Here is an 18,949-nt window from a genome sequence, read left to right as displayed (position 1 = left end):
GGTTTCTGCTTGCAGAGAAAAGGACTGTACAGTGCCTCAGGTGAATGAGCTGCTCAGAGTTTAACTGTATCTTAGGGAACTGCAATTATCAGTCATTTTTATCATCACACTGACACAGAAGCATGAAAAAAGGCAGGAAGTGTAAGGTTCCTCCCGTTTTTTATTTTTATGGAAATAGCCTAATATGGTAACATCAAAGATCCTGGTTATCAGTGTTTTACTGCACCACTTTTATCTGAGACAGTAAATGTTTTATCATTCGCGTGTATAAGAGGTATAGGAAGTTGTATTTGATCTTGGGAAAACAAAGTTTGGCTTAGTTTTTTCAACAAATGTGTTCTAACTGCTCTGGGCAAGTCATTCAGTGTCATGCTACAGTCAACCAACCTGTTAGTCTGTCGTTAGTTGGACTATAAATGACCAATCATAACAGCAGCAGACCCACATGGTTAAATCACAGCCATGCATTTGGACAGGAAATGTGTTGTAGATAACAGACTGGTGATTAGCTACCTTGGAGACAGTCCTCCGTGGGAGCAGTTTGTTGGAGAGGTGAGGGGGCTTGTTCTGCTGGGGGTGTGGCGTTGTGGATTCCGACCAATTGTGTTGCTTGGAGACCCCTGGAAGGCATGAGCACAAGGATGAAATCCAAATGGTAGCAACCCTGCTCTCTGATGGTTCTACTGATCTACAGACACCTAGCATGGCACACAGGTTGCTTACCCAGGTCTGACCTTACCCAGAGATGGAGACTTGAGGTTGTGGCTTGGTCATTACAACCATAAGAGACTTGACACTTGACTTCGACTCTTGCTCAAAGACTTGAGACTTGACTTGGACTTTGTGAGCATCTCTGGACTTACCACACTGCTGCTGGTGTTGCTGGAGTTCTTCAGGTGGTTGTGCAGCAGTTTGGTGGCTCCATCCTGGAAGGTTTTGGGCAGAGCCCCCAGCAGCATGGTGAACTCCGGGGTGTTGAGCTCGAACAAAGCAATCAGCACCACCTGGGCTGCCTGGAGGCAATGTAGTACAAGTTGCAGGTTAAGGATGGAGGACAAATCAGCTTAGAAAGAGAAGACGGCTTCCCTGGTTCCAGAAGTACCTTAACCATGTGTTTCTCACAGCTTTTTCGCCACAGTAAGTCAGAGGAGCTGTACTGACGTTTTTAAAGTATAAAAAAGCACAGATAGCACAGGTTGTGACTGATTATGAACTGCTGTAATATTTGACAATTTTCCTCATGGTCATCATCTGTAAAACCACAGAAGACCAAGCTGGTTCAAGGCTAATATTAATACAGGTCAAAGCAATTCTGAAACCATGGAAACCATCTTTTCAGCTCCACGGTGCACTTGTTGGTAGAATAACGTACGCTTCAAGCCTGTAGAAAGAAACTGTTAAAAGGTGAGTGTTCAAAGCTGCATTCAGTGGAAAAAATAATGAAGTACACAACTATTGAAGGACATTGTTGCTAAATCAGTGCTGCAACATGCAAGTGAGTACAGATCAAACTTGATGGGGGCAGAAAATACCAAAACTAATCTAAAATGTTTAGGATAAATTTGAGACAACATCCAACACTCACATTTTTGTGATATAAGATCCAGTAACTTGCTAACCCTTAGCTGTTACCTGCTTTTTTAAATCTTTTTTACTGGCTGATTGCATTGTCACTACACAGCACAAAAGTGGGGGTTGTCATTCATGTTATCTTCTTTTTACTTGTTGCCAGCAGGGTTGCCATGAACAGGGTTGTGTCATGTGATGTAAATGTAAGTATTAAGTACAATGATTGAAGTGATTTTCTAATTGGATTTATAGATGTTTATTCTTTAAGGGACAGTTCACCCCAAAATTAAAAATACACATTTTTCCTCTTACCCGTAGTGCTATTTATCCATCTATAGTTAGTTTTGGTCTGAGTTGTTGGAGATACTGGCTGTAGAGTTGTCTACCTTCTCTCTAATATAATGAAACAAGATGTTATTCAGCTTGTGGTGTTCAAAACACCAAAGAATAAATTTCTTTTCAGAAATCATGGCCCAGTAATTCAAGATAATCCACAGACAGTTTGACAGACCAAACTACACCCACCAACCACATCACCATAAAGAGGGAAGTGTGCATTTACTCATGGACAAGAGGCTACAGCTCAGGCAAGGAAGATGCCATTAATCTTTACATCCAGTGCTTCCAGGAGCATGAGCCTCTTGTCCTTGAGTGAATTCACATGGTCTTCTTTTGCGCAGTGATACCGTTCATGTGTTTTGTTCGGAAGTAAGAAAACAGTTCCTACATGAACCTGTTCACAACAAAGTCTGGGAATTAGGATGAGTAAATGGCTCATGATTTCTAGAAAGAGACATTGCTGTTGACATTTTCAAACATATCTTTGGTGCTATAAGCACCACAAACTGAGTGTCATCTAGATCCATTATACTGGAAAGAAGGCAGACATCTCTATGCTCGATATCTCCAAAACTCTGCAACTCACTAGCTGGATAAATAGCACTAGAGGGAAGTAAAAATATATATTTTTGATTTGGGGGTGAACTGTCACCTTAATAGACATTACAGTGATACCAGTGATACTAATACCACTGGAATTAGCTGATTCCAGCAGCATATGATGGCTGTCACTCAGAAAATGATAAGTTAAAAGACCGAATGACTAACAATCTGATTGTTTTGAGAATTTTATATAGCTATTAGCCATCAAAGTCACATGGGATTGTTTGACATTGTCAAAACTAAAATTATAGCAGTTGTATACCTCCGCCAAACTGTCAAGTTGCATTTTACATCCATGTCTGTCCAGACTCATACTTGTATATGTACTTAAACCTTGGAGGGAATTTACGGAAGGTATTTTTTGAAAAGTGGAAAGTTATCACTCTATCAACATGTATCATTCCAGTGAATATTCAACAGTGAGAAACATGCTGTCTTCACTTTGAGACTATTTGTACAGAGGAGTACAGAGGACTGATAGAGAGCTTTGTTACACAGTGCAACAATCACTTGAAGACTACAATGCTTCAAATATGGATGTTGCTGCAAAGAAGCCATAAACTGTAAAAGACAGATGCTTTAAACACAACTTTAACCCGGCTGCAGCACAGAAGATCTTTCAGTACAATTAGGTGCACCTCTAAGTTTTCATTACATCTAGCTCTTGTTCATGTGAAGTATGAATATACTAATTATCGTATTTTGCTTTGGACAAGCGCAAGTAAAGTGTTACAAAGTACTCTAAATATCTGTAACTTCTGAATACTGTTACTTGGCACTATACATACAGATATAACATTGTCATTATATCCCTGAGCCAAACTGTTTTAATATATATTTTGGAAGTCTTGTGAATTTCTCTTCTTGTACAATAATAAAATGTTAACAGCATGCAGGTATGCAGGTGGATGAGAAGTTGTTAAGGTGAGTCAGACAAACAAAATGTGTTAGGCACACAGTAGTAACAAACCAGCATTCCTATCAATGTTGAGCAATAAAAGTCCATTCATACAAAGCAACAAGCAATTCCTGTAGTCTGGAAAAAATACCAAAGTTAAACCGAAGTCTTTTCTGATTGCACAACAAGCTTTAATCTATCTGGTGAGTGATCAATTTGCAAGGCACATACTAATTTTTAGGTTGTTAAAGCAAAACAGCTAAAGCATAAATGATGTGAGAGATGCCACACTCGAGTTTTCACTGTCTTGAAGGTGTTGGTTAGGCACCGGGCAGGCGGGGCATTGCGTGCTTATCGTGTCGTGTTGTGATTGGCTGTTGGAGTGGGCTCTACCTGCTTACACCTTTCTTCCTGGTTGCCCTCAGCGGACAGTAAGGCTGCAGTGCTGGACCTGCCAGCTAGCTCCTCGCTCACCCAGTTATGAAGGGTCTGGGGCACAGTGGCAAGGCAGAGTGGGCATTACATCATGACACAGGTCCTCCACATCACATATGGATGCAATACTAAACCAGTACTTCATAATAACCTGGCACCATCCATCTCCACAGATAATGGAAACAAACTACAGTGACACAAATATTCTATCCTCTTAGGTTTATGATCAGCTTGCCTGGAGCACAGGCCCTCATTTGAAACTACGTGAGGATTTCATTCTGAGGAACAGCAATGGAAAAACAAACAGAAGGGGACACAGAGGGAGAACATATGACGTGAATCAGACGAATGAAGATAATGGGCCATTGACCCAAGGCCATCCACATGGAGAGTGCCTATTATCAAAGTTTACAACAGCTGCCAAACAAACACTATAGGTGGAATTCAAACAAAAAAGAAAAAAGTGTGGAGGTATCCAAGTTATTCAAAATACCACTGGTATGTGGTATATGGTGTGTCCTCTGATTAACTGTCCAAAAAAACCTTATCTTTTAGGGGTGATGGATGTTTTCTCCAAATAAATATTTAAAAATCAATAAACAATTTATATCTCCTTTCACACCACTTTATGTAACATCATACTCAACAAGTCTCTAAGCAGTTAGCTTTGCAATAAGCTTGCTCACCCACTTGTTACATTAAAATAATTGTTTAGTATGGTATAACTTGTATGTAGATTATATGTCCAAAGTAAAAAAATCATAAAAATGGTGTTAATGCGAGATCTAATGTGTCAGCTTCATTAAGCTGGAAGCTTCAGAATTCAGTCGTGAGCTGTGTGACTGTGACATCGCAACATGGGGATTAAGAGGACAATTTGGATTATTAGATGTGGGGTTGTACGAGGTACTTATTAATAGTTACTGAGTAGATGGAGGTCAGCACATCCCTAATTTGGAGAAGTAGGGAGGAGTAACAGCTCAGAGGCTAAGCAGTGTATTGCTGTGGACAGGGTCAGCAGCAAACCATATTTTAGTCACCTGAAAAAAATCAATATCAGTCTAAGCGTATGCTATATTTAGAATATTTTCAGCACTGTACCTTGCTGTGAGGCAGACTTTTCTGAGAGGAAGCCCCTGTTATATAGGCCCAATATCAGGCTCTCTCCAAAGCAACCTCACAGAAAACAGAGTTGCTGGTCTACCGCTGCCTTGATCAGATTGTTTGTCTGTTATGTGCGACTTTGGTGCATCTGAAATAATATTTTAAAACACCAGAGCCACACAACAACACAAACAAACTAACCGATCGAGGCAGCTGTAGACAAGCAACTCCTGTGTTCTGTGAGGTAAAACTACTGTTTTTCTTTAAGCTATTTAAAGACAGCTAGTTTGGTTGATTTGGAGGGAGTGATATTTGGTATATAAAACAGTGGTTTTCAGTCAGAAAAGGCTGACAGCAAGGTAAAGGATTGAAAATGTTTTAAATATAGTGTTCGCTTAAACTGATATAGATTTTTTAGGTGGCTGCAATACATTTTGTTGGTGACCAAGTTCACAGCAGTACACTGCTTAACTTCCTACACCTGAGGGTTTACAGACCACCATCTACTGTTAATAATACACTATCTATGGATAAGTACATCTTACAACCTCACTTCAAATAACCCAATCTCCCAGTAACCCAATAATCTCTTTAAAGAAACCATTAAGTCCGGTATCACACCTTGTTTGATCTAAAAGTAAAACGACACCGTATTCTCTAGCCTCTCCAATAATGAAGATTAAAACAGCAAAGATTAAAACATGTACTAAATGTATAAATCCTACTTAAAATAAATACAAATATGAATTCAAAAATAGGGATTGTGGAAAGAAACAAACATTAGCCTGGAGAAAGTTCCCATTTATGGTTTTGTCTGAGCAGAAAAAAGAGACTTCCATTGCCAGTACTGAATAACAGGACAAACCAGAACCAGTCGGTACCTACCTTCCTGACGTCAGAACTTTTGGGTTCAGTGGTCCAGGTGATGATGCGAGAAACTGCCAGCCGTGTCTCGCTGGAGTTTACAAAGTCCGCCGGGTCCATTTGCCGAGCCAGAGACTCGATGTACTTCAAAATGGCCACCTTAACCTACAGAGATTACAAACATTCAATCACATATCTTACATAAGATGTATCAATCACACTAACCAATCAAAATCATTTAAATCAGTCCGTTATTTTAACTTTACCTTAAGATTAGGCGTCTGAGTCTGATCGACAATAAACCTCATCAGAATGTTGAACTGTTGGTCAAACGGGAACGACTCCCTGATGAACATAAAGACATGAGAAGTAAATTTAAGATGACAATTTTTACATGTTAAAAAAATGTCCATTCCTCTGGTGAAAACTATATCACTGCCAGTCAGCTCTACTGATTAAATGTTAAGAGGACTTGCCATACAGTGATAAAGTTGACCACTAATCGAAAGTCTTAGGAAGTAATGTGTCTTTCAAACAGATCTCAGTCAAGGTTTCTGCTAATCATGAGCTGTAGTTTTAATTTGTATAGAAATAATTGCTTAAGGATTGTGAAGTGTTGCTACTGATTAGTAAATTTCATAGTTTATCACAAACCGGATGACAGAGAAGCACAAGAAGTTACTAAGGACTTTAAATTCTATACCAACTAAACAGGTAAATGAAAGATTTATTTCCAATAGTGTGAAATATCCCCTTAACCACTGGAACAAACACTAATCTTTGCTATCCACTCCCTGTGACTTGCACGGCCATGCCGACCTTGTGATATCCAGGGCCTTCTGAACTTTGGCCTGGACAGAGCCCAGCAGATCTGCCCCCATCTTCTTCAGCAGCTGAGTGAGCAGGACAAAAAGCCAGTCCTGCAGGTCTTCCCTGTGTACTGTGATGAAGTCCACCAGAGTCTCCAGGAACATGCTGAACACCTGAGAGCATGTGAACAGTGCAAATGTTTATTACACAACACTGCTTCATATGACTTGAATGAAATTAAATTGCTCACATTCAGTCAGATTTAGGTTTATGCTTTTAGTAACATGGATAAAAACACACTTACTCTCTGTGGTTAAATCCACAGCAAGGCAGACCATGCAACAAAAGACACTCCATTAGTTTCAAGTAAGTCACAGCTCAGTCATTTATTGCAGTGTTTTGGATATCATGCCTTTACACTAAAGTCATCATTAGTTGCAGTGCTTCAGTAAGTACGGGTCATCCTCTTTACCTTGCTATGTGGATCTGCAAACATCCTCGTAAAGATCTCACAAAGTCTCTTCAGCTCAACCCGGCTGCAGTGAAGGAGAGACACACAGGAACTAAGTAAGGCACAGCAGGGTCTGCCACAATACTTCATTACTTTTTATGTTAAAAGGTTAAAAACACAGACGTCATTTTGCTGAAATCTAAGAGTTCCACAGCAGAAATTGATATTTACATCATTTCATGTGTCATAGAGAGGTGCTACACAGTGCTACAGTTCCCTCCCTCAGCCATTTACTAAAGTAATAAAATTAATTAATTAATAAGATTCAGTCACTTTGCTTTTATTTTTTTATATTATTATTCGGGTATTCAGAGGTAAGTATATCTCACAGTTGTTCCAGTGCACAGTGTTTTCATGTCATACTAATGTCATGTGGGATGGAAGGACATCATGCTAAACACTCCCTTGGTTGCAGCTTGCAAGAGTCTTTTCTGTTGCTACTAACTTTACATTTTAGCCACACTGAAAAAAATCCAAATATCTATTAACTTTTTGTCTTATCTGCAGGTGAAGCAAGAAAATTTACCATCCAAGAATTTTTTTTCACTGGCCATAAAACTCCATCACGTATTATTTGAGTGAGAAAACAGACTTGTTTCTTTATTTGTCTCTTGTGGGTTGGCAGCCACCACCGCAGTGCAGACTGTGGTTTGGAGCTTCGTGTTTTTGCCAGAATCTTGGGGCTTCTACATTGTTCAGACACCACCTATTGCAAATGCAATGGCCTTGTGACTTTTCTAATAACATGTAACACGGATGTTTATCACAATTGCAATTTTTCTGCCAAACACAAAATTCACCTGCATTTAGCATGTGGCAGGTGTTACTTTTGAACCCTGCATGTGTGTTTTTGCTTTCTCATGTCCTACCGTTCAGAGCTATTACACAACATCTTTTACTGTTAAGCAGATGACACATAGCCTTTGGTCACACTTGAGCAATGTGGACATAGGGTACCAACGCGCACATTTCCACTCTGCACAGTTTGACACATGAACCCAATCCCACCTCAGAATTCTTTGGCTCTTGAGGAGATTCTGCAGACCCAGCAGGCCCTCCTTCCTCTCTGACCAGTTGGAGCTGGCACAGTGATTCAGGATCTCCGCCACATCCTCCGTCTGCCGCAGGTAATGGGGGATGCCTCCGTTTCTTGAGCCGTAGGAGCGCTCTGAGCAGGCACTGGACGCATCACTGTTGGCGTCGTCATCAGAGTACATCCCCGGCGATTCATACCTCCGCCTCAGCGGCTTCCTCTGTGGGAGACAGAGGAACGTGAAGGAAATGTAAAACACACAGTGTGAGACCTCAGTGTTAACCAAGCTCTGCAGGGGAAAGGGCTTCAGCAAATAAACTCAGCCATGAGGTAAGAATCTGTGACACAAGGTTGGCGGTTGCATCAGGTAGCCATGCAGATTTCTGTACTGTTGTGTGTTCATGTTTTGGTCTGTGGATGTTACTTTGAAGTTCAAGGATATTTCAGACATACATATGTACACAGCTGGATATGCAATTCCTCAGTTACAAAATAAACAAATACTTTTTTGGTTTAAATAAATGTCAAAAGCCAGTCCAGTAGTGCCACAAGTAAGCAAATGTCTTGACTACAAATGCAATGCAGTGGGGGACACTTCAAACAGCAGGGCAAGTTTAATCTCATGGACTTTTGAAAAAAATAAACGCATGTACATAATGTATCAAAACAATGAGGTTCAACACATTAATATCACAATGTAAACAAAAAAACTTTGCTGGGGTACCATACAGTAGATGCATAAAACTGGAATGCAATGGAAATAAACATTCATGGAAAGATTAAATAAAAAAACATAAAGAAATAAAATACAAGGGGTTTGGGGTGGAAGGTTGTTATGAGCCAATATAATGAGGCAAGCTGCAATACTGTTTTCTGAACTTGATTAGTGCATGATGGCGTGGATACATGAACAGTATGTAAAATGACCAACTACCTTATTCCTGGAGTCTCCTAATAGCTGAAATGGTAACAAACAACCAAGAGGGAAAAGGAGAGAGGGAAGGTTTAAAGAGGGGAACAAAGAACAAGACCAGTCGTTCTGCAAAAGAGTACAGAACTAAACATTTCACATTTGAACGGATGTATGTGAATCTTTCAGATACTGAATCTTGATCCGTTAGTATTACGGACAGTCCAGGTACAACAAAGTCATACAATAACGCAACACAAGAAAATTAACAAATCAAGGCAGCAGCAAGATAATGGTGGCTTTGGAGAGTGATATTTGGCTTTCAACACGGAAGATTCCTGTCAGAAAAAGTTGTCTAATGGCAAGGGAAAGTGGTGAAAATATTCTAAATATGGCGTACAAGTACCTCATACAGCCCCGCATCAAATAATCCAAGCTACCCCTAAGTATAAGTACAGTATACTGTTCACTTTCTTTCTGGAGAAAAGAAGGCAGCTGCAGTAGAATCTACTGCAGAAATAAAGTAGTTCCTACATTAAACTGCTCACAACAAGGTCTGTGGATTATCTTGAGTAACTGGGTCATGATTCCTGGAAACAGACATTGTTGTTGAGTCAAATGTACTTTTTGGCACTTTAAAACCACAAGCCGAGTGCCATTAAGTCCCATTAAATTCAAGAGAGAAGTCATATATATATGTATATATGTATATATATATACATATATTTAAATTTTGTTGGTACTTTTGTTGGTACTTCCTGCCATATATGACAATAATTAATAGTAATAAATTGTGTCTGTTCAATTAAAGTCACACCTTTACCCAGAGAATTGGTAGAAAAGGGATGAATGGATTAATCAATTAAATTAACATTATAATAATGCTAAAGCAGATGATAGTAGTTACGGTCCTTAGGCCTGACAGTGCTTGATGAAAGTCTACAAAAAGGATTGAACAGCCTCTTGCAGCTCAGTTCACTATCAAAGCAATCTTACTTTTAGTTACAGGTGTAATATGTAATATAATATATATGTAATATGTAATATAATACTAATAATCTTACTGAAGTCTAATCTTTATTTACAATTTACAAAAATTAAAAAAACAAACAAACAAAAAAGCTTTGCATCCTTTGAATGTTGTTTTTAACCTAAATGTTATGAAGGAAGCTTAGAACTATTCAATACAGCCCTAACAGATCCCCCATCTCAGACTAAGAGAAACCTTTCTGCCTAGTGGTTGTTATAACAACAATCCCCTTTCAATAATGATAAACTCATTAACATATTTTGTCCCGAAGGCATAAATTACACAGAAACTTACCAGAGCATCAGCAACTGCTGCCTCCACCTCTGTGCCAGTGTTTAGGACCCTCATGGCGTTGACTGATGCAGAGATTCTCGCTTGGTGGATCAAACCATATCGGTCTGGACAGGTAGTGGGAAAAGAAAAAGGTAAAGGAAGACGGTGATGAAGCTTTGTGATCAAGTAAACGTGGCCACTATAACTTACCTGAATGGGCAAAAGCAAATTCTGCTTCTTTTTTTTTTTAACTTTTGTTAGAACATACAAATATTTGAAAACAAATTACTATACTGTATAATTCTTAGGTCTCCAACCACCAAAAGCAAAATGAAAAGATACGTTACAAAAGAAACATCCAAATAGAGGAACACCAAGCACAGGCATTTGGTACAGCTCTGCTGTTTCCTTGTGAGAAGACGAATATGAAGTATCAACAATGCACCACAGAGAAAAAGATATGAAGCTTATATATGAGCTTACATATTAAAAAAACAATAACAACAAAAAAGGCAAAATCCACAAAATCTGAAGGATGACAAGTGGAAAATAACAACTAAAACTGGGCGAGTCAGCATATTATGGTTGTAGATCACAATTCCACAAAAATCACAGCTCAAATGAAAAAAGTACAAGGCTCTGAAAAGGCAAAGTGGTGACAAGCAGATGACGTGAAATTTCATTTTACATGCTAAACAGATACAACCTGTCTGTTCTTACCTCTTCTGTTTGCTAAAATACTGAATAAAATGCCCAAAAATGCTCTGGCGGGAACATAAAGTAATGGGATGGACGGATGCTGCCTGCAGTCAAATCACTTAACACAACCACGGACACATGCTGGCTAAGTAGGCACAACTGCCTCTACGAGAAGGAATTCGAGAGTGATGAACCAAGAGGGACTGGGAGGTCTGGGCATGCAGGTCACCTGACTGGCTGTGGGGGTCAGCTGTGGAGAGAGCGCTGGTTGAACGGGAGTGACGTCGGGAGGCTGCGGGGGACAGTAGAGGTGGGCAACATCCGGACCAGGGGGTTAGTGACAGACACTACAGGTTTAACACCAACCTCAACGTACGACTAAGGAGCCATTTTCACACTGATTACACCTGCCTCATTTTGTAATCTTTTTGTTTTAAAAATATATTAATAAATGGGCTTGACATTTATATAAACTCTTTACTTGCAAAATTTAATTCCTGTATTTTTAAACCTGGCTCTTCACATACTTTGGGGTCACTTATTTTCTTCATTTAAGACCTTAACAAAAAGAATTTCTGACTCTTTTATACTTTTTAAGGCCTTTTACTAGTAAATTTTGATTTAAGACATTTTAAGGACCTGTAACCACCCTGATACATAATAACACAAACAAATTAACCAATTGAGGCAGCGGTAGACTGGCATCTCCCGTGTTCTGCAAGGTAAATTATTGTTTTGTTAAAGGAGTCTAGTGGCTTTGACAGGATTGAATTAGGGCTTCATTTCCCTGTTTGCAAGGGCTGTCTGAAAAGGTCTATTTCTGTAGGCTCCTTTTGACAACATTGTCAGTCTCTTAGAATAACAATATGAGCCAGTCAGTGATAAAAACAAGCAGTTTTAGCACTTAAATGAGTGCATATGCACTCAGGGATCACATTGCAATCATTGTAGTCCGTGTCATGGCTGCTGGCTGAGACATTCTACTGGGCCAATTACAAAAATTTTGTACCCATTACTCATTTAGACTGCAAAATATGTATAAGTAGAGCCCAGGTTTAAAAATACCACATTGAAAGGAGATTAATGATAAACTGTTCATTTCATAATCGCTAGCTGGCAGATGATAGCTGGCTCTTCAGTGTGAAAAGGGTCACGTATAGATGATTTACATTTGGATACACAGAGAACAGTACACTGAAGTAGGTAGTGATCCATTATTCATGACCTAAAACAAAACTCCACCACTTTGTCCCTCATGACAAATAAGGACAGTCCAAAGCAATGCCGAAAAATGTGCAAGTCAACAATGAGTATTACACTTTATTAGAGGGGTTGTGCATAAGATATGACACCATCATAACCATGACATGACGCCTATCACAAACACGAAGGAATCTATGAATCCTTGTGACTGTTGTGACTCAGTGTCATTTTATCAGTTATATCATTTATAATGTAAAGTTGACACAGTTTGAGATGACTCCTTCTGACAACCTGACATTTATGAAGACAACATAACCTATCATAAAAACAGTGCTACTGATCAAACTTAAAGAAACTGTTTGACTTTATGTTCTAACATTACATTCTGCTGTCATATGTTTGGTTTTAACATTAGCTGTCATAAGACAATTGTAATTGTGTGTGTAATTTTAAATTTGTTATAAATATGTGATCAAGATTTATTACTCTGTGAGATGATTTTATAACAGAGTCATGAATAATTCCAATCTTTAATTTACCTCAATTAATGTTATTATCATTAACATCATTAAATGTACCAAGGCGATTATAGAGTTGAATGATGGACAGACTGCTAGCTGCTAACTGACCACCTCAGTGCTGAATTCCCTGCCAGCGCCCACCCTCGTTCTTGTCTGTGTTCAGCAATTCAAATCTCTTAGATTGGTAGATAGAAACAACAAAAACAACTACAACAAGAAAAGGTTAGCCTATGCTATGCTAACAACACTGACAGGTAGGCCCTAATGCAGTGTTGTACTTCTCCACTCCTTCTTTATAGGTTCCTTGATGACAAAGCAATGGCTGCAGAGTTATGACATCACTTGCCAGGATGTCACAGCACAAGAATTAAAGCAGCAACGACTGTACTGAGCACTGGATGCAGGGGCACCGTCAGCTATGAACGCTGACTGCAGTGACTGCATGCTGTTTCTGTTGCTGGTACTTCTTCCTCTATGTCTTCCCCAATCTTTAATTGAGACGCTTACACTTCAAATTAAAGGTTTGTACACAGATTCATTCAGAACAAAATTCAAACACATGAATTCCACTTAAAACGGTGCAAAATAAATACGCTAAATTTGAAGGTGGTACGTTGTCATTTATACCATCTTAAAAAAAGAAAAAAACAAACAGAAGAAAGAGCCAGAAAAGAAAAAGAAAAAGTTGTAAAACTGTTTTTTTCCTGAACCCTAAGTCAGTGCATGCATAGAGAAAGACAGGCAGAGGCAGCATGGCCGTAAGACACTACAAACAACATCAACAACAGGAGGAAGGCTCGTGTAAGCATCTGGTAAAGACTGCCCGGTTAGGACACTCACTGGGAGAGGTCGTCGGGACGGTGGTTAGCTCAGCGGTACTCACCCAGAGGAGCAAAGCCCCGAGCGGGGCTGGTGTCGCGGCTGCTCTCGCGACTGGTGTCGCGACTACAGCCCTGACTCATGCTGGGGCGGGGAATGCGGCTCCGGGCTAGCGTGCGGTAGGGAAGAGCAGCAGGAAGAAGAGCTTTACCACACAGGCTGGCTGTCAGGACAACAAGTTAGGTGGGAATGTCAGTGTGCATTCATGGGGGCATGAGGGTCAGAAATGAGGAAACGTTGAGGGGCAGAGGTTAGGAGAGAAAAAGACTGAAAGTAGAAAAGCCCTGCAGACTGCTGTCACTGAGGACGCAATATGTATTTCACTCAACAAAGTTTTGGGTAAAACAGACAAACTGGCGACTTTAGAGCCTTGCTTATCATGGTTCTAAAATGAGGTTGGCATTTAGAGGAAACACTTACAGTATTAGGTATGTAAATCAAAAGTTTTACTGCCTTCAACACATTAAAGTGCTCATCAAACTTGTTAATGATAGTTTGTTCAATCAGTGATGCCACATTGTATGTATCAGTTTGACATTTTGAGGAAGGACTAAACAGGCAAGATCATGGAAGGTTTCATTCTTTGCAGAACAAGAATGTGCTCAGTGAATTATTGACTATTACATTTTGATAATTTTTGTAAACAATTACACATTGTGTCCTGAGAGGATGCTAGACAGAAATTCTGTGGTTACTACGCCAAATTTCCCAACAACCCTGTCTGTAATTGTTGAGATCTTAGCCTGGACAAAAATGTGACGGGATGTACAAACAATCGACTGTCATCATCATCTAGGAGCCCTGCCACTACTGGGGCCAAAATATAAAGGTAGATAAAGATGGACTGGAGAGAGAGAAAGAAGCTAAAGAAGAAATGAAAGTGAAGAGAAGAAGAAAAACGGAAAGAGTTTCACAGTAACACAGTGAAAGAAGCATTGGCAGAATGCTGGGTGAGTGAGTTGATCAAACATCATTCTGCTAGTACAGGTTAGATAGTCTGGACATTCAAAAGAGAAACTCAAGCCTCTGTTAATGTGTGACAACAATAAGAAAAGGATCATAGGGTCCATAATTCTGATGTTAAGAAAGTAACACATCAAACTGTGTTAAAAACAGTTAACAGGGTAACATGAATTGTATCCTCCATTTAAAAAAGCAAACCTGTAAACTGAACAAAAATGAAGAATCTAATTAATCAGAAACATTCAACATTTCCTCTTACTGAAAGTATTCAGTGACATATAAAAAGACACAAAAAGGAGCCCAAACCATCAATCCAATACTGACAAATAAGGAGATGTTGAATCAGGTTTTCAAGTGAAGTAGGGCTCTGCCTGGATTTACAGTAAGTGCCAGGATCTTAAGATAATCATATGGTACTGGGTTTCTGGGTCCAATGTTAGCCAGCGATGTTGTTTAACCCCAACTGTGATGGCTACCAAAAGGAAACACTGCAATGTAGCTTCAAGCTCACTTTCAAGTAAGAAAAAATATTTTTAGGGATGTTTTCATACTAACCCCTACAATATCCACAGAAAAGACAAATGTTTATCTGAAAACAAGTGTGTGCAGTTACATCATAATTAGAACTGCCAGAAGTGACAGTCAGAAGCGATTAGAGGGATTAATAATTGCTAAGTTAATAATAACTTTTTTTTCCTCTATCTCAACTTTCTGTCAGTTTTGTCTTGGATCTATAAAATTTTCTAAACTATCCAGTGAAAATACTCAATTATATAATATTTTGTAGCCTATGCACTCTATAGAGTAGTGTCACATTAATGATCAAAAGCTGCAGAGTGCTCGCAGCATTTCATGTCAGCCATTTTTAAAAAATCTGCAGCCACAAACCAGTTTGGTTATTGTTCACTGTGCTTCAACACACTGACATGGAGTTACAGAAGTGAGTATATAACAGATGGACCGATGATGAAGTCCAGGTCCATCACTGGCATCATTGTCATATATCTGCATGTAAAATCAGTCATCACGTTTTCATATGTCAGCAGACTAATTTGCCTGATCTTCCTGTGTCTGTAGATTTCAGTGGAAACATAGACAACAATTGGTTTAATAAATCTACAGTATTAGTTTGATGTCTACAGTATTAGTTCCTTGAAGAACCCTTCCACTGGGCCAGCCCCATCACAAACACAAACATTGCTGTCTTTGTCATCTGTCCTGTCTGCAGTGTTTCAAAGGTTATCTCTTTATCAGGGAACTCAGATAGAAAATTCCAGTTTCTCTTATTTCTGACACAAGTCTGCATCAACCTCTGGCACCTAGTGCATATGTTCATGTGCTGTACATATACAGTATGCCTGTGTGATGTGATGTGGAGCATGTGACTGATCATTGTTTGACTGACCCTTGTCACAATGCCTCACATCTTAATGACGTGGATTTGACAAGAAACAGGTGAAGTAAAAGAACACTGTGAGATGATGCATCTCAGTTCCTTGTTTCTCCTTCACCACACACTTGCAGACAAGCTCATGCTCAGGTAGCCAGTGGAACCAACTTATTAAAAGAACAATGCATTGCTTAGACAATTAGCATTCTTCATTCGTGGCACCAAATAATTTAAAACTTAAGTTTGTTTAAGAAGGAGTGGAGTAACGAAGGAGTAGCTTACAAAAGAGAGTCACAGTATTTCACTCAACTAGAGTAGCTTGTTACTAAAGAAAGCGATTGTCTTGTGTTAGCAGTGTGTACCGGAGCCCCGGCCTTACCGAGGCCCATTCGGCTGGGGCTGGTCTCACGGCTGCAGCCCTGGCTGCGAGGGATCCTGCTGCGCTTGTCCGCTGGCGTGGTGGAGGCCGACGCTGTGGCTCGAGGGATGCGGCCGTAGCTGCTGTGGCCGAGCAGCTTGCCTGGGGAGCTGGAGCGACTGCCAGCTGTAGAGAGAGAGAAGACAGACAGAGACAAAAACACATATGATGGTTAGACAATACTCTAAGTGGCTGAGACATTGGTTGGGAGAAGGGAATGGTACGACCTTTCATAACATGCTTGGACTGAGTCAAATCACAAAACACAAGCCCTGTGTTAATAGACCCAATGCTGTGGGGACAGAGCAGCAACAAAAAAGGTAACAAAACATTTTACAATGTCCTCTTTTAATTTTATTAACCTCAGTGTGGAGGATAAACCTATGTGGTGTACTTCATGGATTTAGTTATATGTGGAGGTGAATGAATAGTATTTCAGTGAATAAAACAGAAGATGGAGGCAAACTTCAAATTAAATTAAGAGTGAATGAACAAATACAAATGTTACAACCGAGATACACACAGGGTGAAAAACTTGAATCCACATTCTAACTAACTGTACAGGGGGAGACATTTACTGTGGCACCAATCACCGATGGGAACACACAACTCTTCAACAGTGAAAACAAAGACAACAAAATGGTTGACAGCAACATTATCAACTCCAAGCAGCTTCTCAAACTGTGGGAGAAAGGATATAATCAAATATGAATGTGATGAGTGGAGCATGCTGCTACTGTACGTGAAGAAACAAACATAAAAGGCTAAAAGACCAGCATGCAAAGCTGTGAGCTAGGGGGACGGGGCTTTGGGATGAGATGTCCGGCTTGTGATTGGATGAGGCTGAGGCCTTACCACTGATGGGATTAGCTGATCTGGATCCTGGGTGATGGAAGCAATAGGCAGGACAGGGTGGAGATCGAGAACGGTCAAAATGAGACAGAAGGGGTTATGTTTATTGATCTTACCCAGCATGCACTCTGGATGGCTGTGAACATGTTAGCTGTGTACTGATCACTGACAGATCTCAAGAAAATATATATATATATATATACCAACACACACACTTGTATACTTAAAAGGATAGTTCGGACTATTTGAAGTGGGGTTTTATGAGGTACTGACTATCCATAGTCAGTGTATTACCTACAGTAGATGGCAGTCGGCACGCCCTATGATTTGGAGAAGCAGCAGGAGTACCAGAGTAGGAAGCTAAGGAATGTACTGGACAGAGTCAGCAGTAAAACATATTTTAGACATCTAAAGCAAAATATCGCTCTCTCCCTTTCACTTCCTTGATTGGTTATTTTGTTTCTTATTGTGCGACTTCAGTGTTTTAAAGGGGTCTGGTTGCTTTGGAGTTATTTCACTGTTAAACAATGAAATGATAATTAATTACTAATTATTAGCAATGCTACAATTTATGTTCATTTATCATTAGTTGGTGTAATATAAAATTATTAATTTATACAATTCATACTTTATCACAGCTGCTAAGAGATGATTAATTACAATTACATTCTGATTTATTAGTAAACTAACAGTTTATTATTTCACAAATTATAACACTTTATATACTATATTAAGAACTTGTTCATGATCACCAAATGATTTGTAACCCTTTAAGATATCATTACGTAGCCCAGAGATAGCCCAGATATCTGTAACATTTTGCTAATGTTTAATAATTAGATTGTAACCCTTATCTCTTTAAACATCATTTGGATAGCTTTAATCAAGCTGCAACTAATGATAATAACATTTTATACACCATATGTACTTGTATGTTACCTTACATTATGTATGTAATCTCACACGGTCTATTCCTAAACCTTTGAAGTAGTTTTTGTTGCCTAAGCCTACCCAGATATTTTTCTTGTTTAGCTGACCTGTGTGGGGAAAAACATGACACCATGTTGTCCATACACATTATCTGGATGGTTATTGTAAAGTTGCAGCGGATGTTCATCATTCTTTGTGAATAGTTAACAAATACTGTGCAATGTATCTATAAATACTATCTGGCTGACCATTATAAAGTTACAATTGATGTTAATAAAACATTACAATTGCTTAATAAATGGTTTATAAAGCATATACAACCATTACATGAATGTTTGTTAACAGTAAAATAACTATTAACAAAAATTGAATTAACTCAAATCAATTTACCATTTATTAATGCCTGCAATTACGAAGTGTTATCCTCTGAGTCTAATAACTGGGGGCATGTCAACCACAATCTACTGTAGGTAAATTATCGATGTGTACCCCATACAACCCCACTTCAGATAATCTGAACTATCCCTTTAAAGCACAAGCACACACTATGCATGCATGAAGGCACACTTGCACGAATACACAAGATTTGTGAGAGACTGGAGCTTGTTTTTTTTTTTAGGGTGCTGTAGCGCATGAGAAACATCACACACACATACAAGAAACAGCAAAATATCAAGTATGATCTTGAAGCCAGTGCAGACAAAGATCATACTGA

At 39.3% G+C, this 18,949-nt stretch overlaps 1 protein-coding gene across 16 annotated transcripts in view; it reads right to left on the bottom strand.

Annotated features, from left to right (window-relative positions):
* The window catches only part of clasp1a (cytoplasmic linker associated protein 1a), a 72,395-nt gene that overhangs the window by 13,556 nt on the left and 39,890 nt on the right, over positions 1-18,949 (bottom strand). For 5 of the 16 annotated variants that reach the window (XM_084724501.1, XM_084724508.1, XM_084724513.1 and 2 more), the window contains 14 exons: positions 17,308-17,334; positions 16,414-16,578; positions 13,686-13,844; positions 11,308-11,370; positions 10,401-10,504; positions 9,101-9,124; positions 8,142-8,386; positions 7,095-7,158; positions 6,632-6,795; positions 6,079-6,157; positions 5,834-5,977; positions 3,803-3,898; positions 864-1,013; positions 514-620 (listed from right to left, as the gene is read on the bottom strand). In XM_084724501.1, the coding sequence (XP_084580627.1) occupies positions 514-620; positions 864-1,013; positions 3,803-3,898; positions 5,834-5,977; positions 6,079-6,157; positions 6,632-6,795; positions 7,095-7,158; positions 8,142-8,386; positions 9,101-9,124; positions 10,401-10,504; positions 11,308-11,370; positions 13,686-13,844; positions 16,414-16,578; positions 17,308-17,334 (1,591 nt within the window). The remainder of the gene's footprint in view (positions 1-513; positions 621-863; positions 1,014-3,802; positions 3,899-5,833; positions 5,978-6,078; positions 6,158-6,631; positions 6,796-7,094; positions 7,159-8,141; positions 8,387-9,100; positions 9,125-10,400; positions 10,505-11,307; positions 11,371-13,685; positions 13,845-16,413; positions 16,579-17,307; positions 17,335-18,949) is intronic. The other 11 variants (XM_084724511.1, XM_084724515.1, XM_084724504.1 and 8 more) reach the window with 9 other exon arrangements.

Source organism: Lutjanus erythropterus, chromosome 8 (genome assembly GCF_056507025.1).
Source record: "Lutjanus erythropterus isolate fLutEry1 chromosome 8, fLutEry1.hap2, whole genome shotgun sequence".
NCBI classification, from domain to species: Eukaryota; Metazoa; Chordata; class Actinopteri; order Lutjaniformes; family Lutjanidae; genus Lutjanus; species Lutjanus erythropterus.
The sequence above is the reverse complement of the archived record's forward strand: the minus strand, read 5'-3'. Positions and strand labels throughout refer to the sequence as shown.